Source organism: Python bivittatus, unplaced genomic scaffold (assembly GCF_059951505.1).
Source record: "Python bivittatus isolate LINGU-HERP-01145 unplaced genomic scaffold, Pbiv_v1 ctg000940_np1212, whole genome shotgun sequence".
NCBI lineage: Eukaryota > Metazoa > Chordata > Lepidosauria > Squamata > Pythonidae > Python > Python bivittatus.
In genome coordinates, this window is record NW_028277123.1 from 560,491 (window position 1) to 585,271 (window position 24,781).

Genomic DNA, 24,781 nt, shown 5'->3' on the forward strand with positions numbered 1-24,781 from the left:
GAAGGCGGGAGACCTCAGTGAGGACGGGTGGCTAACTTATTCCTCAGACCCTGCTCCTCTGGCCAAGTTATTCAGCCAGCCTTTTTCGGGACGCTCCCCGCCGGCTGCTTTCTATAGATGGAGCTGTCCTTTTTGAAATTTTACTGTTCTAACCTAAAATAATAACCTGCCTGCCTTTAAAAAACACACAATCTCAGTTTCAGACTATCCATATCTCATCGCTTTTCAAGGGCCTAGGGTTCAAATGCCCAGGCAACTAGGAATTTGGCTGAAATTTATTTTCTTCATTTATTATTAATTTAATAACTTATTATTTATATAGCTGGACTAGCCTATCCTGCTGGGGTGTTGTGCAGAAAAATCCAGGCAGATGGAAAAAGAGCCACAGATGTTCTCTCAGCTTCCTTGGAAGGGAATGGGTGTAAATAAAGAGATAATTATGCTGGGAGATCTTTTATCCTGAGGATAAGGCTGCTGGAAAGGGCCAGCGGTTATCCATTTTTATTTATTTTTTATTTATATTTCAAATTTGTCACCGCCCATCCCACTACAGAGCAACTCTGGGCAGTTGACAGTAAAAACAGAATAAATATCAATTAAAATAAATACATATTAATTAATTAAAATACACAAATTCGTTTTGCAAGTGAGATGCAGCAGGGTGTGTGCAAATCTCTGAAGCCGAGCCCGGCACGACAGACTTAGTGGGATGCAAGAAACACCCTGGATGCAAGATTGCACCGTTGCAACTTCCTCTGCCTCCTCTCTTTCTGAAGCAAAGCCGAAGAGCAGAAAACCGCACAGGACAACCGTAAGCATTTTGCACCAGCAAGATTTCTGCAGTTGCCCTGGAACATGGCTGCGTAATGCACTGTCGCCTCTGCCTGGCCACTGCACGGAGGAAGCTACGAACAGGCCTCGGAGGAAGCTGTGCACTCTGGAAATCAAGAGTCCAGTATCCCCAGTTCCAAATAACATATTTTATTAAAAAGTAGATGCTTTTGTGAGATGCAATGAAGTGGCTAGATCAGTGTTTTTCAAACTTGGCAACTTTAAGATGGGTGGACTTCAACTCCCAGAATTCCCCAGCCAGCGTTGCTGGCTGGGGAATTCTGGGAGTTGAAGTCCACCCATCTTAAAGTTGCCAAGTTTGAGAAACATTGCTATTAAGCCTATTATGGCTTGATGCAATGACCTGGCTCATTAATATGCAGTGGCAACAACTGGATTTCCACCATCCACTGAACTAATGCAACGGCCTGGTTCGCTGACATGCAGTGGCAACAGCTGGATTTCCACCATCCACTGAACTAATGCAACAGCCTGGTTCACTGACACGCAGTGGCAACAGCTGGATTTCCGCCATCCACTGAACTAATGCAATGGCCTGGTTCACTGACACCCAGTGACAACAGCTGGATTTCCACCATCCACTGAACTAATGCAACAGCCTGGTTCACTGACACCCAGTGACAACAGCTGGATTTCCACCATCCACTGAACTGCAAACCATCTAAACTTACATGTGGTGAGCAACTTTTCTGCTTGGGCTTCCCTGTATTTGTACTCTCGAGTAAGTTTTTCCCTTACCCACGTCAACCGTTGCGCAGGTCACAGGAGCAGGCACAGATAAAACCATTGGCAACTGCACACAACCCAAAAGTTAGAAAAGGTACTGCATCTGTTGTTGTTTTTTTGCTTTATCATCACACGTGGCTGAGTTGTATAAACAGCACGATGCCCACGTGGCTCAGGCTAGGGCCCCAGAATCAGTGAGGGTGAGCGCACCTTGCTGTCGTGAACTTTTACTCCCACTGCACCCAGGCAAGGTTCTCGCCAGCTCCTAATGTTCCAAAAATGGGCCCAGAAGCTTCTAATGCTGATCTGAATTTTGAGATGCTATCGCACCACAGTAGTTAACAGGTGAAAGATACGGTGACATGCACTTCAGATGTGACCTGTGCTGCAGTTTGGCAAACAAATCACAACAGCCTGGATCTAGTGATGTGGAAATCAAAACAGCTGGATTTTTAAACAAACCCTCTTAAGCCCAAACTCTTGTGCAATGCACAAACTCAAGCATTAATTGCAATTTAGCGCACTCCTAATGGTCTCCCGTCCAGGTACCAACCAGATCTCACCTTGGGGCCTGCTGTTTGTTAATGCTGGCCAAGTGCTGCCCTCTTATGGGGCCAAGCCATGGTGGCAACTTCCGGTACCCCATGATTAAGTGTTAAATGTTCACAGACTGACAACACCCATCTTTAAATGCTGGCTAGTCTCATCATTCTGAGGCTGTGCGATCTACAATCTGCCTCGCCTTTTAAGAAAGGGAAGTATTTATTTATCCAAGTGACAACCATCACTATTCACTTTGGACAGTTCACAAGCAAACATCCTTCAGTGTTTTTGGAGATATATGATCTCATTTAAAGTAGCTAGGCATTCTGTATCCTTAGATGGAATTCGTGTTTATCCTGACATTAATTATTTCGTTTTAATATACTGGACAGCATTTTGTTTGTCGGAGAAGATTTACAGAACATCTTGGCTCTCAGTTTCTCTTATGAGGAACAGCCAAAAGAGGCTCCGTTGGGGGAAAAAATGTTTCACGGAACTCACTGACACAAGATACAGCCATAATCTTTGGTGTCGGTGTCTTTCAGAGCAGGTTAGGAGGACCTGCCACTAGTGCCAAAATATAACCTCCACTTTCTAACCCATTCTACTGCAGAATACAGATAGTCCTCAACTTACGACAATAGGGACCAGAAAATTCATTATCAAGTGGTGCAGTTGTTAAGCGAGGCATCACGTGACTGCACCTGATTCTATGCTTGTTGTGGTGGTTGTTACGCTATTCACATGGTCGTAAAGTGAATCCGGCTTCCCTGGTTGACTTTGCTTGTCGGAAGCCCCCTGGGAAGGTTGCAAATGATGACCACATGACCCTGGGATGCTGCAACCAGTGTGGATACATGCTGGTTGCCAAGTGCCCGAATTTTGATCATGTGACTGTGGGGATGCTGCGACAGTTGTAAGTGTGAGGACCGGTCGTAAGTCACTTTTTCAGCGCCACCATAACTTCCAATGGTCATTAAACGAATGGTCCTAAGTCAAGGACTACCTGTAGTGGGAATGAGAGAAAATAGCTACTGGCTACTCACCCAGCCAATGGAACAGATGGATTTTTATTCTAAGAGGCCCAGAACATTTATTTTGCTGTAATCCATTATTCGATCATAGGACTAACAATTACAGAAAGAGGCCGTGCCCATTTGCTTAGATAGCTTTTAAAAAGGAGCAGAACTACTGGAGTCAGTAAGCAAATCTATTGATGACTATTAGCAGTGTAAAATATTTATCTGTTGCGTCTTTTTAATGGCTCCTGACCTCCAAGGCAGCTACGAAGATGGCAATGATAATATTAATCAGGAATAAAAGGTCCTGACCTCAGAAAAGGACCGCTCCCTTTGATGAAAACCATTAAGCCTTTTGAGGGAACTTAAAGCTATTTTTAGATGCCAAATTTATCATGCCATGAAATTTAAAAATTAAAAAAAGTTTTTGCTGCAACAAACCACCTTCGGACATGCTAATCTTTCAAGGGCGAGTTACCCACAGGTGCACAGAGAATACAGCTTTCCCCCCTCCATGCCCACCCACAGGGCATCCAAAGGAAGATCTTGCCTTAACCGAACCACAATTCAATGGATTGGAGGATCACAAGGCTAAAACATGGCTGCTACACGGAACCTCCACATTCAGGGGCAGTCTACCAAGTAGCAAGTAAACTACGGCAAGGGATGAATAAGGGCACTGGATTAGATGACCACTCTGATCGCCAAAGACTTTTCTGAACATTTTAGGTGATGCTCCTATATTTTAGTTACTCTCAGTACATCAGGCTTTCTCAGATGCCTTTACAATGGCATGGTGCGGAAGGCCAGTGTTACTGCAGTGGGCTGTTAAGACTTTAAAAAGCTGTATAATACCAGATTTTGAATTTTGAACTCTTGCATCATTACCAGAGTTTCATGCTAGATCCAGCTTCAAGTATGCACACGCGGAGTAGTAGCACCTGATGGGACCTCCTTATATCTAACACAACTTTTCTTGCCATGGTGTTGCAACCCTGGAGGGCAACTTCACAGAAAAGGACATGGCCTGTACATCTTTTCTCCTTAGAATCATAACGCAAGAGAGATCTCTGGGGTAGGAAAAAAACAGGGGTATTTCAAAATATTTATAACAGTGAGCAGATTTTTTTTTTCAGGTCAAGCTTATTTGGGAAAAGGAACAATAGTTCTTCTGTCTTGCATTCTGGGGAAAAGAGGTTCAAACGGCTCATGATTATCTTATTGAACAGGTAGTCCTTAGTTAAGGACCACTTGTTCAGTGATCGTTTGAATTTATGATGGCACTGAACAAGTGGTACTTATGACCAGTCCTCATACTTATGACCCGCATGGAGTCCCTATGGTGACAATTGTGATTCAGGCCTTTGGTGACCAGCCCGCATTTCTGACCATCGTAGCATGATCACCATTTCTGACCTCCCCTGCTGGCTTCCCACAAGCAAAATCAACGGGGAAGCCAGCAGGAAGCCGGAAATCATGATCACATGAAGTCCTCGCTTAACAACCACAGTCGGAAATGCTAGAAATGTCATCATAAAGTGGTGCGGTCACATGACGTTGTACTTAACAACCATGCCACTTAATGATGGAGTTGCCGGTCCCAATTAGAGACATTAAGCGAGGACTACCTGTATTTTCTATATCGCCGTAAGACATTTTGATTTAAAAACAAGAGATTTGATTTAAAAGGATATAATTAAGAAATGTTATCTGCAAGAAACATTGCAGCATACAGCAGTCTCATCTTCTAAGCAGGAGCATCACTGCTCCAGATTTCCCGCCAGCCTCCGTCCTCCTTGGGGCTACTCCATTCTTCAGTTCTTTGTTTTCCAAATGTCAGTCAACATTGTGGCTGCCGAGCATCTTCAGTCCTCACTCAATTTTTTCTGATGGTTTTTGCCTTCCTGGATAAACTTTTTTAAAAAGCAGTCTAAATGCCTGAGTTCAGCCAACCGTGTTGACACCTTCCTTTTGTTTCTTGAGACCTCCAATTTTTCCTGCACTCTCCTCAGAGTTTGCTATTAGAGGGAATGATACAATTATACCCATTTTATTGACAGGCGTCCAAAGCAAGGGAAGGGTGGCTTACTCATGACCAACATCGCTCATAACTTAGGGTGAAATGTGGCCTGAAGATCTTCTGGCTTATGTTACAGCATCCACATTGTTGGGATCACGGATGCAAACGTTTGATATAATTTTCTGGTGTTCAAACCTAGGCTAAAAGGAAGCTGTCTGCAAGTAGATGACTCCCCTCTCTGGGTCCAACGGCCCCATTCTTAAACCCCCAAATCTTCCCTAAAACCGAAGGAGGAGTAGATCACAGTTAAGGCCACAAGAGAATTTCACGCAGGGTGATCTTCGGTCCTTCCACTATCGTCTCCATCTGTTGAAAAGAAAACAGAAAAAGTTTGGCATCTTGGCTTCACTCTGAGGTAGCGTTTCTCACTCTTGGCAGCTTGAAGAGGTGTGGACTTCAACTCCCAGAATTCCCCAGCCAGCATGGCTGGCTGGGGAATTCTGGGAGTTGAAGTCCACATCTCTTCAAGCTGCCAAGGGTGAGAAACGCTGCTTTGAGGAGCTGAAATGGGGTTTAAACCCAACTTCCAGGAAGCGCATTGTCCACCCAGGTCTACCCAAAGGGACTCGGCTCTGTTACCCTTGGCACACCATCCTGTAACACCCTCTTCTCTATCCACTGGGGTGAGGGCACTTACCCTCCTAGATTGTGCCAAATGACTTTTTTTTTTTAAAAAAAAAGGAGCTCAAGGTGGCTTACGTAGGGATCTCTCTTAATTGGATCATCTCCAGAACAACAGCCGTGTGAGGGAGGTTGGGCAGAGAGAGAGAAAAATTGGCCTCAAGTCCCTCATAAGCCTCCATGGCTGAAGGGTGGACTTGAGCCCAGGGTAGCCACAGAGGCCATTTAATTTTTCAAGGGTTTTTCCTTTTCCTTTTTTTAATTTTTAAGGAGTTTATTAGCCACCCAACTCCTATGGACTTTTTAATTGGGGGGGGTTCTGTGCTGAAAATCCATGAAGGCCCCCATCTAAAACAGCTACCAGCACAGGGCCATCCGTGCCCATTCTTTGCCCTTCTGAGGCGTCTTCTCTCCATTGTCTTCCCGTTTCTCTAACGTCACTGGCAATGGGAAGCAGCTCGTCGGGGCAGGAAGCTGGACTTCCCGTTCGTCACCCCACGGCTGCCCTCTAACCAACAGCAGGCCCCTTTCAGCCTTACCAATCTTATTTGCTTTTTAGCCATGAGCTGCGCTCCGTATTGGGTTCCCAGGCCACCCCAAGCCATCGCGGATAGCTTTGGCGATGAATTCCTGCCCTGTGCAAACCAGCCAACTGTGGTTATAGCCGGCAAACCAGGGCTTCACAGGATGCATGAGACCAACATTAGACTGAAGGACTTCCCGGTTTGTTCTGAGCATCACCACTGAGTCGGTCCTTCAGCTGAGCAAGCGTTGTGGCGAGGACCAGAACTGGGGGCCTCCCTCCAAGTCCCCAAGGAGGTCGGCTGTGTGTGTGGCCATCATCTCCCCAGGGAAACCAAGATGTAAATAATAACAACCATAATAGCATCGCTCCCTGCTGGTTTCCCTGAGCTTTACTTTCATTTCAGCAAAAGACAGGAGAGACAATAACCCCAGGTTATTATTGTGTATTAAACGTGCATATGGCTATGTGGGCAAGGATTCCAGGCATAGGAAAATGGGGGAGGCTGTCAGCCTCTGGTGACACTTGAGCCTGACCCTCCTGAATAAAACGAGGGGGAGAAGGGGAAGAAAAGCTTACATTCTGAGACATTTGTCCTTCCCTCCACTTGCTACCCGTTGGCCATCGGGACTCCAGTCGACTGCAAACACCTGGGAAGGGAATATCACAAAGGCAGATCAACACTCACAGTGAAAAGGTTGAAACCACTTTAACCTGAACACCACCAACAAGGGGAAAAAACAGATATGATTCTCTCGGGCGTCATTTATGGAATTTCAAGCCCATCTTGAGGACTAGAAAATTTAAATCACTCAATAGTTGCTGACTGGCCATCTGGAAAAACAGCCTGCTGAAACATTTAAAAGAATGCTTGATACAACACTATACAGTCTACTCAAGCCTACCCCCACCTGTTGCTCTCTAGATCAGTGTTTCTCAACCTCAGCAATTTTAAGTTGGGTGGACTTCCACTCCCAGAATTCCCCAGCCAGCAGGCTTTGAGATGGGTGGACTCCACACATCTAAAAGATGCTGGCTGAGGAACTTTGGAAGTTGAAGTTGATATATCTTGAAGTTGCTGAGTTGAGAAACACTGCTCTAGATGACCACAAATCCCATCATCCTCCCAGCCAGCTTATGCTGCTGAAAGGGCCCCGAGGAAGTCCAAGGTGGGACCGGGCCATACCTCATCAGCATGTCCAGGCAGGTCAACGGTCAACTTCTGCGTCTTGGTGTCCCACACTTTGAGCGTGCTGTCGCTGCTTCCGCTGACCAGCAGACGGCTGTCAGCCGACCACGCGATCTGGTACACCGCGGAGACGTGTCCCCGCAGGGAGGTCAGATACCTGGTGTCAGAAAAGCCCAGTTATGGTGCGAATTCCCCGCCCCACTCATTTCCCCGTCTGCCTCTTTTCATTTTCCTATTACATTTCTGTTGTGCGCAGGGACGTGTGGAACATTTCACGGAACTCTAGAACATTCCGTGGAATTCTGGAACATTCCATAGAACCCTGGAACGTTTGGACTTCAACTCCCAGAATTCTCATCAATGGCTGTGCTGGCTGTGGAATTCTGAGATTTGAAGTTTGCACATCTGGAAATGGCCATGGTTGGGAAACAGGGCTCTAGATGTTGCAGTGGTATGTGATTATTTTATGTAAATAAATCTTCTGGAATAGGAAGCGCTTTGGGGTGCTGTGGACACGGTCAGACTCCCAAAAAGCAGTTGTTGGGGATGCCCGCCTGTCTACCCTTACATGAGACTTATTACTCTGGATGAAGCACCAGTTTTGTATCCTGTGGTTTGATCCTTGGCCTCTCCAAGTAGAAGGTTTGGGTGGGAGGCAATGGCAAAGGCTTTTCTTTGCCTGAAGTCCCAAGTAAGTAGGTGCAAAACAGCCGTTCCCAGACGAGAGCATCTCCTGAACACCATAAGTTACTTCCTGCTCCAGAAACGCCCTCCAGAAAACCACAGCATCAGCCTTGCCACAGCTGGACTGAAGTAGTCCAGAGGAAGGAAGGAATATTCTGCAGATCCCCAGGACTTTCCAGGACAAAACGTTCAACCTACTTCCCGGTCCTTCCATCCCAGAGCTTGATTGACTTGTCGAAGGATGCACTGGCGATGGTGCGGGTGTCTGGCGAAAAGAGAACTTGATTGATCAGCGCTTGATGGCCGGTCATCCTTTTCAGCGGCTTCTTATCTTCTGCAGGGAGCCACAGAAACAAGGTAAAGTCATCCGATCCAGAGACCAACCTTTCTGGTCCTTGGCCCTGAGGAAGAAAAGAGATAGAAATGTGCCTTCTGCATGAAAAACAGAGGCTCTGGGATAGCCTTATCTGTGGGTACTTCTAAGCACAGCGCGCAACTTAAGATAGGAGTGACGGAAGATGCCTTCTCATCCACACGTCTTACTGGCTGCTGGAAGCGCCTTACAATCCTGCATCTGGATTGCAGCCCAGGGCAACAGACCTCTCAAATTTACTTTGCCTTGGTCTGTCTTTGGGAATCAGAAGAAGTTTTGAAATTAGGTTAAGTCAGACGAAAAAAGAAAGCTTTGTGACTTTTTAAAATGCAGCAGTGTCATAGAACTTGGCCTTGGAGTAAACTCGCTGGCTGTGCATCTGGGTGGAAAGTCAGGGCAAAAATAAAAGAAATAAGTTAAGTTGGGCTGCAAAATTAGGTCACTAGCCTTCCCCGGGCTGACACCATCCAAATGTTTTGGATTACAGCTCCCATCACCCCATTACAGCAGTCAGATTGGCTGAGGATGATAGATGCCGTATCCAAACACATCTGGAGGTCTTTAGATTTGCGTACGGTATGTAGGTTTTCCTAAGAATAAACTCCATTATACCCAATAATTTACAACAGACAGATGCTGAATGCACTGCATATTAAAACGGCAGCTTTCTAACTGAGAAGACCTAAAAGTGAAAAAAAATGACTGATATCAGAATGCATCATTAGGAAAACTGCAATTTCTACCTTGATTTCCATCCCCCTCTGCCCTCCCCATTTTGGGCATCTAGAATATTGAGTCAACCCAGTGAAAAACGCTGAAGGGGGCAAAGCTATTCAGGAATGAGACGATGCATTCATGACCACTGGTTGTTCCAAATGGAGACTGGTAGCAAAATGTTGTGTGGAATATTCTTATTCAAAGATTTACCCAGCCAGGTAGCCAGGCCTAAAATATAAAGTAGTCGGTTGTTGGTTTTCACTCCAACTTTTAATGCTTTATGGCTATGAAAAGCCTTACTTTGGGTCCCCCTGCCCAATGTTTCTTTTTCCTAAAGAAATGTGTAGCCTCTTTGCCAAGTTTCAGCCTCTTAGTACCACCTTATGTGTAGAAGGGACCATTTTGCCTACGTAAGCATCTCCATGAGAGCCAGTTTGGTGTGGTGGTTAGGGCATCAGGTTAGAAACTGGGAGACCGCGAGTTCTAATCCTGCCTTGGGCATGAAGCCAGCTGGGTGACCTTGGGCCAGTCCCTCTCTCTCAGCCCCAGGAAGGAGGCAATGGCAAACCCCTTCCAAAATCTTGCCAAGAAAACTGCAGGGACCTGTCCAGGCAGCCGCCAGGAGTCATATTGACTTGGCTTGAAGGCAGTGAGAGCCAGCTGGGTGTGGTGTTGATGGTGCTGGACTAGAAGCCAGGGGACCATGAGTTCTAGTCCTGCTTAGGCATGAAGCCAGCTGGGTGACTCTCAGACCCAGGAAGCAAGCCATGGCAAACCACTTCCAAAAAACTTTGCCAAGAAAACTGCAGGGACCTGTCCAGGCAGTCGCCAGGAGTCAAAAACTGACTTGAAGGCACAATAAATTAAAAAGAAAAGCGCCTACCCACAAAAAATGAGTTTGCTACTATCGCCTCTTTGACGATCAGAGTAAAACAGTGGAACCTTCACATGCAGTAACAGTCTATCTCTGAACAGCCGATGCTGCTGATTATCATTATCTTCATTATCTGCTTATGAGGTCTCTGGCAGCTTCCGACTAGCCAGCGCTGGAAACAGGATGCTGAGCGATCCTTCTGAGCCCACAATGCAAATCTAGCACTGTACTTTAACTTGGAGGTGTAGCTTCCATTTTCCAAAGCCAGCAATTCTGATTTTTCAATTTAATCCTTATCTAATACTCTGTAGTCCCCCCCCCACCCCGCATTTCTCTATAGTTCTTACGCTTTAACCAAACAGCAGGAATTCCCACCCGGATGCTTTTGAACTCATTCGATCCAATCCACTCTCAAATTAGGATTCGCAAACATAAATTTAATTTGAACTCCACCTTCCTTTGTAGCCTTCAGAAAAAAAAAAAAAAGACCAATTTTTGAAGACCTTCCCACCTTAATTACCCGGTGACCAACTGCAACTTGCCCTAGGCGACCAACTTAAAAAAAATAAAAATGGATGACTTACCCTGATTTGGTTGTACCTCAGCAACGCTTTTTGCTTTATCTCTGCCACTGTAGGAAAAGCAAAGCGAAGTGAGGCATGGAAGAAAAAGAGAGAGGGGATGAAATAGGATGCACCACCATTATAGGTAGTCCTCGCTTAATGACGGCAATTGGGACCAGAATTTCTGTTGCTAAGCGATGCGGTCATAAAATGGCCACATGACTGCATCGCTTAGTGATGGAAGTCCTGGCACTCCCTATTGCCGTTGTTAAGTGAGGATCATGGGTTAAGCAGTCAGTGGGGAAGCCAGCAGGAAGTCACAAGTCCCAGGCGGCTCGCAAGCAGGCTGTAGGGCAGGTGAGAGGTTGCTGCTGGGCGGGGGAGGGAGTGAGGGGGTGTGTGGGTGGCTGGAGAGGTGCAGCACAAGCGTGGCGGGACTTGGGGTGGCTGCTGCTGGGTGGGAGAGGGTGCACGAGTGGCCAGGAAGGGTGTGCAGATGGTTGCTGCAGCCCGAGTGCAGAGGGGCTAGGGGAGGGTGCGTAGGTGGGAGAGACTTACCCGAGCAACTTGTGACCTTCCCTGATGGCTGCCCCATTGACTTTGCTTGTGGGAAGCTGGCAAGGAAGGTCGCAAACAGCAATCACGTGACCATGGGACACTGCAACCATTGCAAGTGCAAGCTGGTTGCCAAGTGCCACAATCGTGATTACATGACTGCAGGGACGCTGCAACGGCTGCAACTTCGAGGACCAGTCATAAGTCCCCCTCATTCAGCACCGCCGTAACTTCGAATGGTCGCTGAACAAATGGTCGTAACTCGAGGACTACCTGTACTGTGAGCAGAATAGCAGACGGACTGGAGAGAGTCCATTTCACTGAAAATTCTGCCCCAAGGAGTTCTGCCACATCTACACTCCTCAGCTTATTCTGCATAAAATATTCTGTTAATTAAATGTGGTGCACAAAAGCTCCTTTCCCCAGTCTCTGGAACTGGGGGTGCCCACATCTTTTAAACTCTGCCAGCCAACTGTATGACTTTTGCTCTGTGGTTTGGTGCATTGTGAGACTTACTCTCCAATAAAGCTGAACAGTCCAAGTTTAGCTTCCAGCAAAGGAAAAGAACGACAGAATTTATGTGGCATGCCCGCTCTCTGGCTATCTTTTTGGCACCCATTTAAAGCTTTTTAACTGGCTTTTAGCACTTTTTGGTCTTTTATTGCTACTGCAGGTTGCTGCCAATTTTAATCGCTGCTTATTTTTAACTGACTCTCGGTCTCATTGTCACAGTTCTGTTGTCTTGCATTTTACGTTTTCTATTTGTGCATTATGCGGTGGAATGGGCAACGGGGTCAATTTAAAATGCCAAGAGACCTACAAAAATGCCTGTCAGGCAATAAATCACCACTTAAACGCAGCAGGTCTTCCCCTTGAGTAACCACGTAAAATACTGCTTCATAATTTTGCAGACAAGCAGAAAAGAAACGCAGAACATGTTTCCAGGTCACTCAATAAGCCCACATCCCCCCCCAGGTTCCTTCCAAATGATGAGTTACAAAATGCCCCAGATCCACAATGGCTGTGGTTAATGGGAGTTGTAGTCTGACCGATCGGAAGGACTTAGAGATAGGCAAACTACCTCCTCTCATATGGGGTGTTTGTATAAAACCTAGACTTTATACCAATGTTCATTACAAGCTGATTAAACAGGACAGCCCTCCATAAAGTCTTTTCCACCCAGCAACTCTTGCAGCAAGAGATATGCAGGTTTTGTCTACATAATTTTGTCTACATAATTTTCTGGACTGACCAGAAAAGGTTAGAACAGTGTTCAGAATTCTGGGAGTTGAAGTCCACCCATCTTCCAGCTGCCAAGGTTGAGAAACACTGGGGTAGAAACTTAAGAATAACAATGATATTGAAGAAGCAACAGCCAGAATTCTCGGTTTGTTCCAAATTCTGCCCGCAGGGTTAGATTCCGACAATAGAAACCGAGACGAAAAAGCAAGAACCAGAAGAAGCCAGGGAGTCCCCAAGGGCCAGGTGCTCTTACGTGATCCGCTCACATCCTGGGGGTTGACGGAGGCCTCGGCCGGCTCAAACGCCCCCGTCCGGAGAACATAATCGGTGCTGAGCGCCATGGTGTTTACCCAGTGGGCATGGCCCTGCAAGGTGCGGCACAGGATGCCCTACGAGGGACCAAAGAGCAAGTCACTTTCATGTATTCATCATGGGGAGAGACCCCTTCCCTCTGAAACAGTGCTAAGCCCCCTCAACCCACCCCTCCAAATGTGGTGGGCACTTGAACCTACCAGGTAGTGAAACCAGGAAGTACAACTGACTTAAGTGGCAAGTGGCCGCTGCCCTGCAGTGCCCGTAGGGTGTGTGTGTGTGTGTGTGTGTGTGTGATAACACTCAAGACAACAATCGTAACCTGTGCAATCCCATCCTTTGATACTGTGCAATGACCCACACATGTTAAAAAGGGACAAGGCTTGAATTACACAGTCAAGATCTTTTCAACATCAGCCTGCAACAGATACCTCTGTCCCCACCAACTAAGAGCGCTGGGAAATTTAATTTTTTTTAAAAAAACAATTAGAAAAGAGAGAGAGAGAAGCCACGGAATTTGTCCTAAAAATAAAAAGAGAATAGCTACCAGGCCTTAGACCAGTGGTTAAGACGCGTGGACTTCAATTCCCAAAAATTTTAAATAAATAAATTAAATTAAAAAAAAAATAAAGACATTTTAAAACAATTAACATTTCTTTAAAGGCCTTTGCTCTTCCTTTGCAGGACTGTGCGTAAAACATCCCACAACCTAACTGTATAACTATGACATAAACAGGTACACGCTTTAAAGAAGGAGACTTAATGTATTATATTCTAGAGCTATACAGTGAGAAAAAGAAGAAAAAAAACCCTCCTATACTAAATTACCTAAAGGGGAAAAATACAGTGGGGCAAAAAAGTATTTAGTCAGCCACCAGTTGTGCAAGTTCTCCCACTTAAAAAGATGAGAGAGGCCTGTAATTTTCATCATAGGTATACCTCAACTATGAGAGACAAAATGGGGGGGGGGGAATCCAGAAAATCACATTGTCTGATTTTTAAAGAATTTATTTGCAAATCATGGTGGAAAATAAGTATTTGGTCAATATCAAAAGTTCTTCTCAATACTTTGTTATATATCCTTTGTTGGCAATGACAGAGGTCAAACGTTTTCTGGAAGTCTTCACAAGGTTTTCACACACTGTTGCTGGTATTTTGGCCCATTCCTCCATGCAGATCTCCTCTAGAGCAGTGATGTTTTGGGGCTGTCGCTGGGCAACACGGACTTTCAACTCCCTCCAAAGGTTTTCCATGGGGTTGAGATCTGGAGACTGGCTAGGCCACTCCAGGACCTTGAAATGCTTCTTACGAAGCCACTCCTTCATTGCCCAGGCGGTGTGTTTGGGATCATTGTCATGCTGAAAGACCCAGCCACGTTTCATCTTCAATGCCCTTGCTGGTGGAAGGAGGTGTTCACTCAAAATCTCACGATACATGGCCCCATTCATTCTTTCCTTTACACAGATCAGTCGTCCCGGTCCCTTTGCAGAAAAACAGCCCCAAAGCATGATGTTTCCACCCCCATGCTTCACAGTAGGTATGGTGTTCTTTGGATGCAGCTCAGCATTCTCTCTCCTCCAAACACAACGAGTTGAGTTTAGACCAAAACGTTCTTCTTTGGTTTCATCTGACCATATGAGATTCTCCCAATCCTCTTCTGGATCATCCAAATGCTCTCTAGCAAACTTCAGATGGGCCCGGACATGTACTGGCTTAAGCAGGGGGACACGTCTGGCACTGCAGGATTTGAGTCCCTGGCAGCATAGTGTGTTACTGATGGTAGCCTTTGTTACTTTGGTCCCAGCTCTCTGCAGGTCATTCACTAGGTCTCCCCGTGTGGTCCTGGGATTTTTGCTCACCATTCTTGTGATCATTTTGACCCCACGGGGTGAGATCTTGCGTGGAGCCCCAGATCGAGGGAGATTATCAGTGGTCTTGTATGTCTTCCATTTTCTAATTATTGCTCCCACAGTTGATGTCATCACACCCAGCTGCTTGCCTATTGCAGATTCAGTCTTCCCAGCCTGGTGCAGGTCTACAATTTTGTTTCTGGTGTCCTTCGTCAGCTCTTTGGTCTTGGCCATAGTGGAGTTTGGGGTGTGACTGTTTGAGGTTGTGGACAGGTCTTTTATACTGATAACAAGGTCAAACAGGTGCCATTACTACAGGTAACAGTGGAGGACAGAGGAGCCTCTTAAAGAAGTAGTCACAGGTCTGTGAGAGCCAGACATCTTGCTTGTTTGTAGGTGACCAAATACTTATTTTCCACCATGATTTGCAAATAAATTCTTTAAAAATCAGACAATGTGATTTTCTGGATTTCCCCCCCCCCCCATTTTGTCTCTCATAGTTGAGGTATACCTATGATGAAAATTACAGGCCTCTCTCATCTTTTTAAGTGGGAGAACTTGCACAATTGGTGGCTGACTAAATACTTTTTTGCCCCACTGTATACCAAAAAGCCGTTAAAAATGAAAAAAAGGATATTAAAAAAACCTCAAGGCAGTGGAGTTCATACCTGGGGCTCAACCATGGTGTCTTAACCAGGGTTTATAAACCCAGCCTATATTAGTTGGGTTCCCCCAGTCAGATTAACAGGTGACTTTGGGCCAGTCCCTGTCTCTCGGCCCAGCCCACCTCACAGGGTTGTTGTTGTGGCGAAAAGAGGAGAAGGAAGGAGTATTAGGTACATCTGCCGCCTTATTTATAAATATCATAAAGGCGGGATAAAAAATCTGAATCAAATCCTGGTTTACAAACTGCAGTGGCTGAGCCACACAACCTATCAAGGAGCCACACACCCAGAGGAGGACAACACACAGGCGTGGGAAAAGAAAAAATGGTGCCAACTGATTTTTTATTGTATTCATGAAATGCATACGCTGCCCGACTCCCCATGACTCTGGGCGACTCACATCCTGGGCCCTCCAGACTTTGATGGTCCGATCCTGCGAGGAGGAGTATAGCAAACCGTCGCCTCCCCACCGGAGACAGGTGACCGACTGAGTGTGGCTGGTGAGGATTTTGTCACAGCGGCCAGCGACCGTGTCCCAGATTCGAACGCTGCCGTCTTTGGAAGAACTGGCTAAATAGCGACACTCGGGGTTCCTGGAGAGGGATTCAAAGAAAAGAGAGAGAGAAGCCATGAAATTTGCCCTAAAAATAAAAAGAGAATAGCTACCGGGCCCTAAAGCAGTGTTTCCCAACCTTGGGCACTTTAAGACGTGTGGACTTCCACTCCCAGAATTCCCCAGCCAGCATGTCTTAAAGTGCCCAAGGTTGGGAAGCACTGCCCTAGATAAATTAGGGAATTGACACCAAGTGCTCAAGTTACTGTTGTGTTTAAATTATTTATCCCGCAAATTTATTTTAATTTGGCCTTCCCTGTTTTCTCTCTCTTATTTCTTTTGAAGCACAAACATGGCCATTTGAAAACTCACACGCTATGGCATCAGGATTGTTAATCCCTAAGTCCAAATGGCCTACCTTGCAGGGCATTAGTGGTATTTAAAAGGGGTGCATCCTATAGGTTCCAGCTGAGGGCCTTTTAAGTAATGAATATTTCTAAGCAGCTTTTGCAAAATTTCCCAAAATTACAATGGCAACTGCAACAGAGACTGGCTTGTGTACCACCCTGGCCACTGTGAGGTTTGTCCAAGTGTTTAACTTAGCAAAAGACACGAACCTACTCCTACCAACCTGTTAATTGGGCTTTATTCACACCCAGGTTAAATTCCCTGTTTATATTTATTTTATTGATTTATAAATCAAATACAAGGAGGGACTCTGGGCAGTTCACAACCAAACAATTTAAAACCAATAAAAACATAAATAGCACAGCATAAAATAAAATTATTAAATATGATTTAGATTTCCTTCCTGACTGAAGGTGCATTAAAAGCTTTGTAATAAATAAATAAATAAATAAATAAATAAATCCATAAATACGCTAACGTCAGGCTGCACGGGTACAGCCTCCATCTTGACTTTTTTGAATAATCTGGCAGACGCCCTTGGGGTGCAGCCCTGCTGAGCACAGAGGTCTTTCTTTTCTGCCTCTTAGGTAGAAAGGCAGATGAAAACAACACAAATTGTCCGAGAGACATCATTGCACGACTGCAATTTCAGCTGCCCCCGTCCAGAGGAGCAGAGCCAGGGAAGGGGGTGGTGGAGGGACTTACAGATGCAGAGGTTCCCAGCACAGCGAGGTGATCCATTTGGAGTGTCCCACCAGGATGCGGCCCATCTGGGTCCCGGTGCTTGGATCCCAGAGCAGTATCTGCACAGGAGGTACACGGGGGATACTAACACAGTGTTTTTCAAACTTGGCAACTTTAAGACTTGTGGACTTCAACTCCCAGAATTCCCCAGCTAGCACATTGGCAGCTGATCAGTTGCTAGGAGGCATTGCCAAAAGTACTGAGGATATGGTGCACGGCTAGCTGTTTTTCAGACATTTGGACTTGCCAAGGCTCTGGAAACATTCCCAAGAGGGGGCCATTTGACCCCCAGCCCTCCCCCTCCCCAAAACCCGCAATTCCTAGGATCCTTCCGTGGAGAGAAGCCAGGATGAGGAGGGTCACTCTCTGACTTCCAAAATTAAATTCAACTGAAAACAGTTGCAGTTTACAAGAAAAACCAAACCTCATTTACATCTCCTTAAATGGGATCTCACTTTAAATCATTTTCACGGGGAGAGGGGGGATTATTTATTTATTTAGACATAAAATGAAAACCCATCATAATTTGAACATTATTTTATAAGCCAATTATAATGTAAACATTGTTATTTTTGTTTTATTTTAACACAGGGCACCCACAGCCTGTAAAAACCGAGCATTTTTTTTTTACCCACTGTGAAAACTGCTGAACAGTTAATTGGGTACATAGCTAATTCCCCCACCTTGAGCCATCCAAATGGGTCACACTCCTGCTACCATTATCCCCAGCCCTTCCCTGCCTGTTCAGGATGTGACTTTGGAGCTACATGTCTCCATCCAACTCGCAAATGCTGCACGTTCCGCTAGTCCTCATGAACCTCAATGTTTCCAAGCCAAGTTGTGCCCCACATGGGTCGGTGGCACAAGCCCATTTTGTGGAAAGGAAAGAAAGGCGAAGCAAGTCCTTACCTGCCCGTTCTTGCACCCAGATGCCAATTTCCTGCCATCGGGCGACCAAGCAATGCTCAGCACCCAATGGCGGTGGCCTGTGAAGGTACAAAAGAGGGAGAGCGGCTGAAGAAAGTCCACCGGAGCGTGACCCCAACAGATCCCAGCCTGCTTCTTCTGGGCAGTCTCCCTTCCCCAGGTCAAGACTCACCTTTGGCAGTAAAGTGTGGGGTTTCTGTGTTCAGGTCCCAGAAGCGCACGGTGGTGTCCCCAGACCCACTGGCCAGGTACCTGGGGAGACAAACTCTCAGGCTGACCGAGCCAAGGTATGGCAGTGACCAGGGGCATCCACGGGTCAGAAGAGTCAAGAGGCCAACTGTGCCCTGTGATTGAAGTCCCTGCGTCAGCCCTCAAGGTAGACCAGACTAGGAAACCAGAGTCATGCAGGCTCGTGCTACTTTTATTATAAGGGTATGGTAACAGAATCTTGCAGGTCTGAATGTGCTTCCCCCTCCCTCCCCTGATCTTCATGAGAACTAGGGAGGGTCAGGTCTGAGGTGCTTTCTCACGTTACATTCCTGCCCCAGACTCAGATTTCTCTTATCTGACCATTGTCTCGTAGCGGCTCTTCCTCCAGTCCCTCAAGGCCATTCCTCCTTCCCATTACATCCTTTTAGCAACTGCCTTCCCTGCACGGATGCCCCCGTATCGACCACGTTTACATTTGTACTTGCACCAAATGAGAGATGGACTATGGGCTCAACGTCCCCTTGCCCCAACAGCCCTTCGAGGTAGGCCCAGTCAAGAACCAGAAGTGGCAGAGGTTCCACAAATGCCTTTTATCTTAGCAAGGTAAAAATAACAGATTCTTGAGAGCCTGTCTGAGTTTCTCTCTGTCTCCTCTTATATAAAACAAAACCAAGGTGGGGTTATTTTGGGTTTTATCTCACGCTTTCTTTTTTCTCAGGGAAATCTTTCATGCAAGTCCTCCCTTAACAGTTCACTCATTCCTTCTGGGCTTACGTTCCTTCGCACAGAGCAGCTCTGACATCTAGAATTTTAAGCTCCCACGAATTCAACATACCTCCCTTCCAAGCCACCCCCCTCCAAGAACTTCCAATAGTTAATTTTTGAGTGATGCAACTTCACAGCCATAATGCCCTGATCAAGAGTGGAGTTTACTTGCATCTCTCCTATCTTAAAAAAAAACACAGGAACAATCAGTAGGATTTGGTTGCGGCTTTAAAAATGTTTGCTCTCGTGGTATTTTTCCTTGTTTTTCCTGCCTTGTCGGGAGCCAGATGGCTTCATGAACGGTTTTTAATCAAAGATTGATTTATGGTTCTTCCCGACTTGGTCAGTGAGACTCTGGGCTCCCTTGAGAGAAAAAAGGCTTCATAATATCAATAAAATTAATATGATGATGATGAAGATAACAATAACATCTGGAGCAATAGCTCATAGATCAGTTAAATGAACTAGCCAGAAGAAACAGAGAGACCCAGATCCAGAAACTATGCTCCAGATCAGTGTTCCTCAACCTCAGCAACTTGAAGATGGGTGGACTTCAACTCCCAGAATTCCCCAGCCAGCATGGCTGGGGAATTCTGGGAGTTGAAGTCCACCCATCTTCAAGTAGATAAGGTTGAGGAACACTGCTCCAGATCATCCCTAGAGGCCAGCTGAGCACTAATATTACAACTCTTACAAGTTCTAATAAAGCCACCCATAACTTATTTCTCTTCCAAGGTTATATAGACCATCAACTGCCAGTTTTAACTCATTCTCTAAAAAAAATAGGATTAAGCAGTGGATAAGGCTTTCTGGCCTCCAGCTCTTTTCCCTCCAGCACCCAACCCAAACAGTGTCTCTCCTTACTTTCCCGTAGGGCTGAAGGCAACCGAGATGACAGCCTCACTGTGCCCCTCCAAGGAACTGGTGCAGCGGGTCACTGCCCGCACCCGGAACACGGCCTGGGGTTGGTAGATGATCTCGACCACGCGCTCTGTCTCGAGGGCCAGTTCGGCCAGGGTCTTCTCCAGGGAGGCAACGATTTCGGAGTCCTGAACGTAGAAGGCCAAGGGGAGGGGCTCTTCCTTGGAAGGGGAAGGGTGGGGAGGAAGAGTGTCAAGGGTTTGTATGCAGCAACAGATAGCAGTGGGGCACAGAATGGCTATACAGGGAGTCCCCGGGTTAAGAATGCCCAGTTGACGGATAACCCATAGTTAAGAACAGAGCCTGTTGTAGCAAAATACACAATGATTTGAGTTAAATATACAATGGTTCGAGTTCATTGCACAATACTACTTATATAGTATCATACAATAATATTGTTCTGGCTTATGCACAAATTTGGCTTAAGGACAGATCTTGGGAACAGAACTCGTTCTTAAACTGGGGACTACCTGTGTATCCCGAGCTTTTGGTTTTCAGAGCTGTGCCATGTTTCTGACACAGTTCCAACAACATGCCAGTGCTGCACCGGTTGGGATTGCTTTAAAGCAGCTGTGTCTTTTCAGCCCCTTCTTTGTATGCGTAAGACCCAAGATTTGGGTAATGAGGTTTAGGTAACAGCCCAAAAGACCTTCTCTGCTAAGGGGCAATTTTGGCCAAAGAAGGTTGAGGAACCCACACCTGCTACTTTCCTACAACTACCATCATCCCTGACTATCAATCAGGTTGGCTTGGAACAATGGAACTGAAGCCCAGCCCAACTAGTTGCCACAGGATTTTTGTTGTTGTTGTTCAGTCGTTAAGTCATGTCTGACTGTTCAAAAAGGGTAATTTATGGCACAACAGAGATTTATTTTTCTACCTTTCTCCCCTCTTATCCACCCAGGCAAGTTGTTACAGGTAGTCCTCACTTAACAACCATTTGTTTAGTGATCATTCAAAGTTACAACAGTGCTGAACAAGGGGACTTACAAACAGTCCTCCCACTTACAACCATCGCAGCACCTCTACTATCACGTGATTGTGAACTGGGTGCTTGGCAACCAGCTCACACTTATAATGGTTACAGCACCCTGGGGTCACATGATCACAATTTGTGACCTTCCCAGTCAGCTTCCGGCAAGCAAAATCAATGGGGAACAACATAATTCAGTTAATGTCCACGTGATTTGCTTAATGACCACTGCAAAAAAAGGTCATAAAATTGAGCGCAACTTGCTTAACAACCGCCCTGTTTAACAATGAATTTTCTGGTCCCTATTGTGGTCGTTAAGTGGACTACCTGTACTGCTTTGCATACAAAGTAAGCCATCCACAACGGACATCATGCAGGAGGAAGTGCCCTGGTTATACCTTCTCTAAGAGGGTATTGCAAACCAGCTGGAGCTTTTCTGGTGTGATATCAACAGGGACATCAAAGGGGGCCCCCAGAACCTCCCCGGCCTCATCTTTGAACTGGATCAGGAGCCGCTCCACGTCTGCCGTCATTTTGAAACCGTGGGTGTTGGATCTTGCACTCTGACCTGTAAACCAACGTGGAGAAAATCAAGACCAAGAGTCTTGGCACCCACCGAGCATCTGCGATGACCTCCAAACTCCCTTTGGCAGCCCCTCCTACAAGTTAACAAACCCTTCCCCATCACAGTTGTTCAGAAAAGTGGTTAGCCTCTTGGAGCAAAAATGGCAAGACATCTCCTTCACTTTAACAATGAATCCATTCATTATAACATCAGCTATCATGGACGAAAAACATCGGCATGGTGTGTGTGTGTCAAAAACGTCAAGATGGCAGTCCTGCTTGCCTGATCAAAGCATGATGCATGTAGAAAAGAAGCATTGCTCCTATCTTGGCTTTATGGTTCCCTCCCCCCAAGAGATGATGCTCTGGATGAGAGATGATTCTACTGGGTGTGTGAATTTTGGCAAATGTCTCCGTGCACACCATTGTAGAGACTAAAATTGCAGGATCTGAATTCCAACATGGCGGAAAAAGCAAGTCTCCAACTATTTTATGCAAAGCAGCATAAAAACAGCAGTAACAATATTTATTTATGTATTCATCCATCAAAGGCCACTTGATTCTAGAATGACTCAGTTCCCCTAGGGAGCTTCCACGGCTGATGACAGACAAGAAATTGGACCTCCCTGCTCCTAATCCAGCATCTCCCCCAAGACATTGGCTCTCTTATTTTTTAGATTTATATTGTGCCTTTCCTTCACAGCAGTGTACACCGAGCTCCCCCCTATTTTTTTCAATAACAACCCAGGGAGGCAGATCGGCCCGAGTGGGACTGGCTGCAAACCCCTCAGGGAGCTTCCGTAGCTGAAGGGGGACCCGAACCTGGGTCTCCCCACTCTTGTTCCAGCATTTCATTGCTAACCACCCCAGCTCTCAGAACCAAACTGGATGCAAAACAACCACAACCACAACTGAAGCCATAAAGTCAAGGAAGGACACCCCTTTTTCCCACAACCAGCATCCAGCTTCCACACAGGGGACCAATCCTGGGTCAAAATTCTACCTAGTTCCACTTCTCCTCCCAAGCAGGCAGAGATATTATTGGCGGGGGGGGGGGAGGGGAGTTTCTTTTAATCTTGTCAGCTGCCCAGAGTCCCTTGGGCGAGATGGGTAATTACTGAAATGATATAAATCATGTCCTGAATAAATAAAGGTCCAGTGCCCTGGTGGAAATCTATCCACGGGGTCGCTGGATGGCACAGAATCAATGTGATTTTTTGTTTTATTGTAGTTTCTTTGATTGCTGTGAGCCGCCCAGAGTCGTTGACAGTCGGGCGGCATACAAGTTAAAATAATAATAATAATAATAATAATAATAATAATAATAATAATAATAATAATAATAATAATAATAATAATATTTTTTTTTATGAGATGTAGGGGCAACCCTGTTTCTTTGGGGCTGTTGTTCCTTCTCTCCCCCCACCCCTGGGGGCGCATGCCTCCACCGCCCCCTCCCAGGATATGGGGTACTTTCCCACCTTCCCCCCCCCAACTTTGCAAAAAGAAATCCCCCAACCTGCAGCCGGACGCCTATGCTCAAAGTTGTCTCCACGTGGGAAAGGAGCCCCTACGTCATCACTCCGCGCCGGACAGAGTGATGCCTCGGCTGCCACCTGCTGGAGGAAGCGGGGATCGTCCGTCAGAAGTTGGGGAAAGTTCTCTAAACCAGGGTTCCTCAACCTTGGCAACTTTAAGACGGGTGGACTTCAACTCCCAGAATTCCCCGGCTGGGGAATTCTGGGAGTTGAAGTCCACCCGTCTTAAAGTTGCTAAGGTTGAGGAACCCTGCTCTAAACATGGAAGCGGTGCTGTCTGCTACTTGCCCTGCCTGCTCTTGCACAGTTTTTTTTGTTTCCGACAATCCCTTGTTTTCCCATCATTCACCCCCTGATCCTCCTTCTTCTGGACTGGGATCTTTTGCAGAAAGCTGTGGTTTGATACTGAGGTGTGATACCCCTGCCCTTCTGCTTGCAGGGATCCAGGCTGAGATGCCGAGAACCGAAGCTTGAGCATTGCGTTGCAAAGTAGCTTCCTTCCTTGCATCACTCTTTTGGTTCTGGCTTCCCAGTGTGGCCGAGCCCTGGGATTTTCTTGTGGTCTCCCATCCCAGTCCTCACCACGTCCCGTTGTGTGTAGCTTTTCCAGATCAGCCAAGGTTGGCCAAGAGCTGTCACCTGTTACGACAGTTCTTTTCAAAACCTTCAGAGTTGGTGGCCATCAGCATATCTGGTGGCAACAAATTCCATTGCTAAAGTATGTTGTGTCAAGAGATTGATGGATTATCATCAAGCATCAAGTCAGTGTCAACTCTTACTGACCACATAGATAGACTTTCTCTATGACAATCTGCCTCCAACCTGGTCCTTCAGGTCTTTCGATGGTGCCCCCATTGCCGCTGTAACTGAGTCCCTCCATCTGGCTGCTGGTCGTCCCCTTCTTCTCTTTCCTTCCACCTTTTCCAGCCTCATGGTCTTCTCCAGAGAGCTGGGTCTTCGTATAAAGCAGAAAAAAAATTGAGCCTGGTCATTGATGCCTCGAGGGAGAACTCTGGGCTGATTTGTTCGATGGACCATCGGTTTGTTTTCTTGGCTGTGCATGGTCTTCTCAGGAGTCTTCTCCAACCCCAAACTTCAAAAGCATCAATACTTTTCCTATCCCACTTCTTCAAAATCCAGCTTTTGCTTCCATAAAGCGTCACAGGACTTGCCCGACTGATCTTTGTAGGTATGGGTCAAGAGAGCGTTCTTTTTATCTATCCTGAATTTCCCATGGTTTGCCCTCAGTGGATGAACTTAAAACACTTATTTGGAGCTCTGCTCAAAACATAGCTTGTCTTGTCGGGAGAGCATCTGGCCCTTGAACCCATATTGGTTTGCTTACAGTTTGGTTTGGTAATTAAGTTGGGGACCTTTTCTTTTATACAGTTTCTTATATATTCTTTCTTGTGTATTTTAGTTTGTAACCTGCCAGGAGTCCTTGGGGATTCAGCAGTCTATAAATGTGATTAACCAATAAAGTATGCAATCTTCCTAAATTTATATAGGTTTTTTATCTCAGCAATTCTGTTCTGAGTTCTGGCCTGAATGATTCCAATTCAAATATGGAATTTGCTTTCTCTTTTTTTAAGCTCCCCGCAGCCACACTTTGAGTTGACCTTTTCACTGAATTTCCTGGTGATTCCACAACCTGTCATGCCAGCTCAGATGCAATTTATACAGGAAATTTGAACAGGCAAGAGACTGATTTGCACATGTTTTGAACTGCATTTGACTCTCTCATCCAGTTCCTTTTGCAGCTCTTTGATTTTACTACCCCAGTTGGCACA

The 24,781-nt window shown here is 46.1% G+C and overlaps 1 protein-coding gene across 1 annotated transcript; it reads right to left on the reverse strand.

Annotated features, from left to right (window-relative positions):
* Window positions 1-1,205: 1,205 nt before the first annotated feature.
* On the reverse strand, window positions 1,206-23,028 carry NLE1 (notchless homolog 1). The gene is made up of 13 exons (XM_088131296.1): window positions 22,973-23,028; window positions 21,288-21,457; window positions 19,860-20,077; window positions 18,193-18,272; window positions 18,003-18,079; window positions 17,055-17,152; window positions 15,789-15,981; window positions 12,815-12,950; window positions 10,786-10,832; window positions 8,436-8,638; window positions 7,551-7,710; window positions 6,944-7,014; window positions 1,206-5,526 (listed from the first exon to the last, which is right to left on the reverse strand). Exons 2-13 carry the CDS (start codon window positions 21,420-21,422, stop codon window positions 5,514-5,516), a joined length of 1,431 nt encoding a protein of 476 aa, XP_087987422.1. The 5' UTR covers window positions 21,423-21,457; window positions 22,973-23,028; the 3' UTR covers window positions 1,206-5,513.
* Window positions 23,029-24,781: the final 1,753 nt, after the last annotated feature.

What these genes read in the sequence shown, in the direction of transcription:
- NLE1 (XM_088131296.1), bottom strand. Translation starts at nt 21,422, where the DNA reads ATGACGGCAGACGTGGAGCGGCTCCTGATCCAGTTCAAAGATGAGGCC. An exon ending in TGAGGTACAACCAAATCAGG is followed by an intron (nt 8,639 to 10,785) that starts GTAAGTCATCCA and finishes TTTCTTCCTCAG; the next exon opens with GGCCAAGGACCAGAAAGGTT. An exon ending in TGGGATGGAAGGACCGGGAA is followed by an intron (nt 7,711 to 8,435) that starts GTAGGTTGAACG and finishes TTCTGACACCAG; the next exon opens with GTATCTGACCTCCCTGCGGG.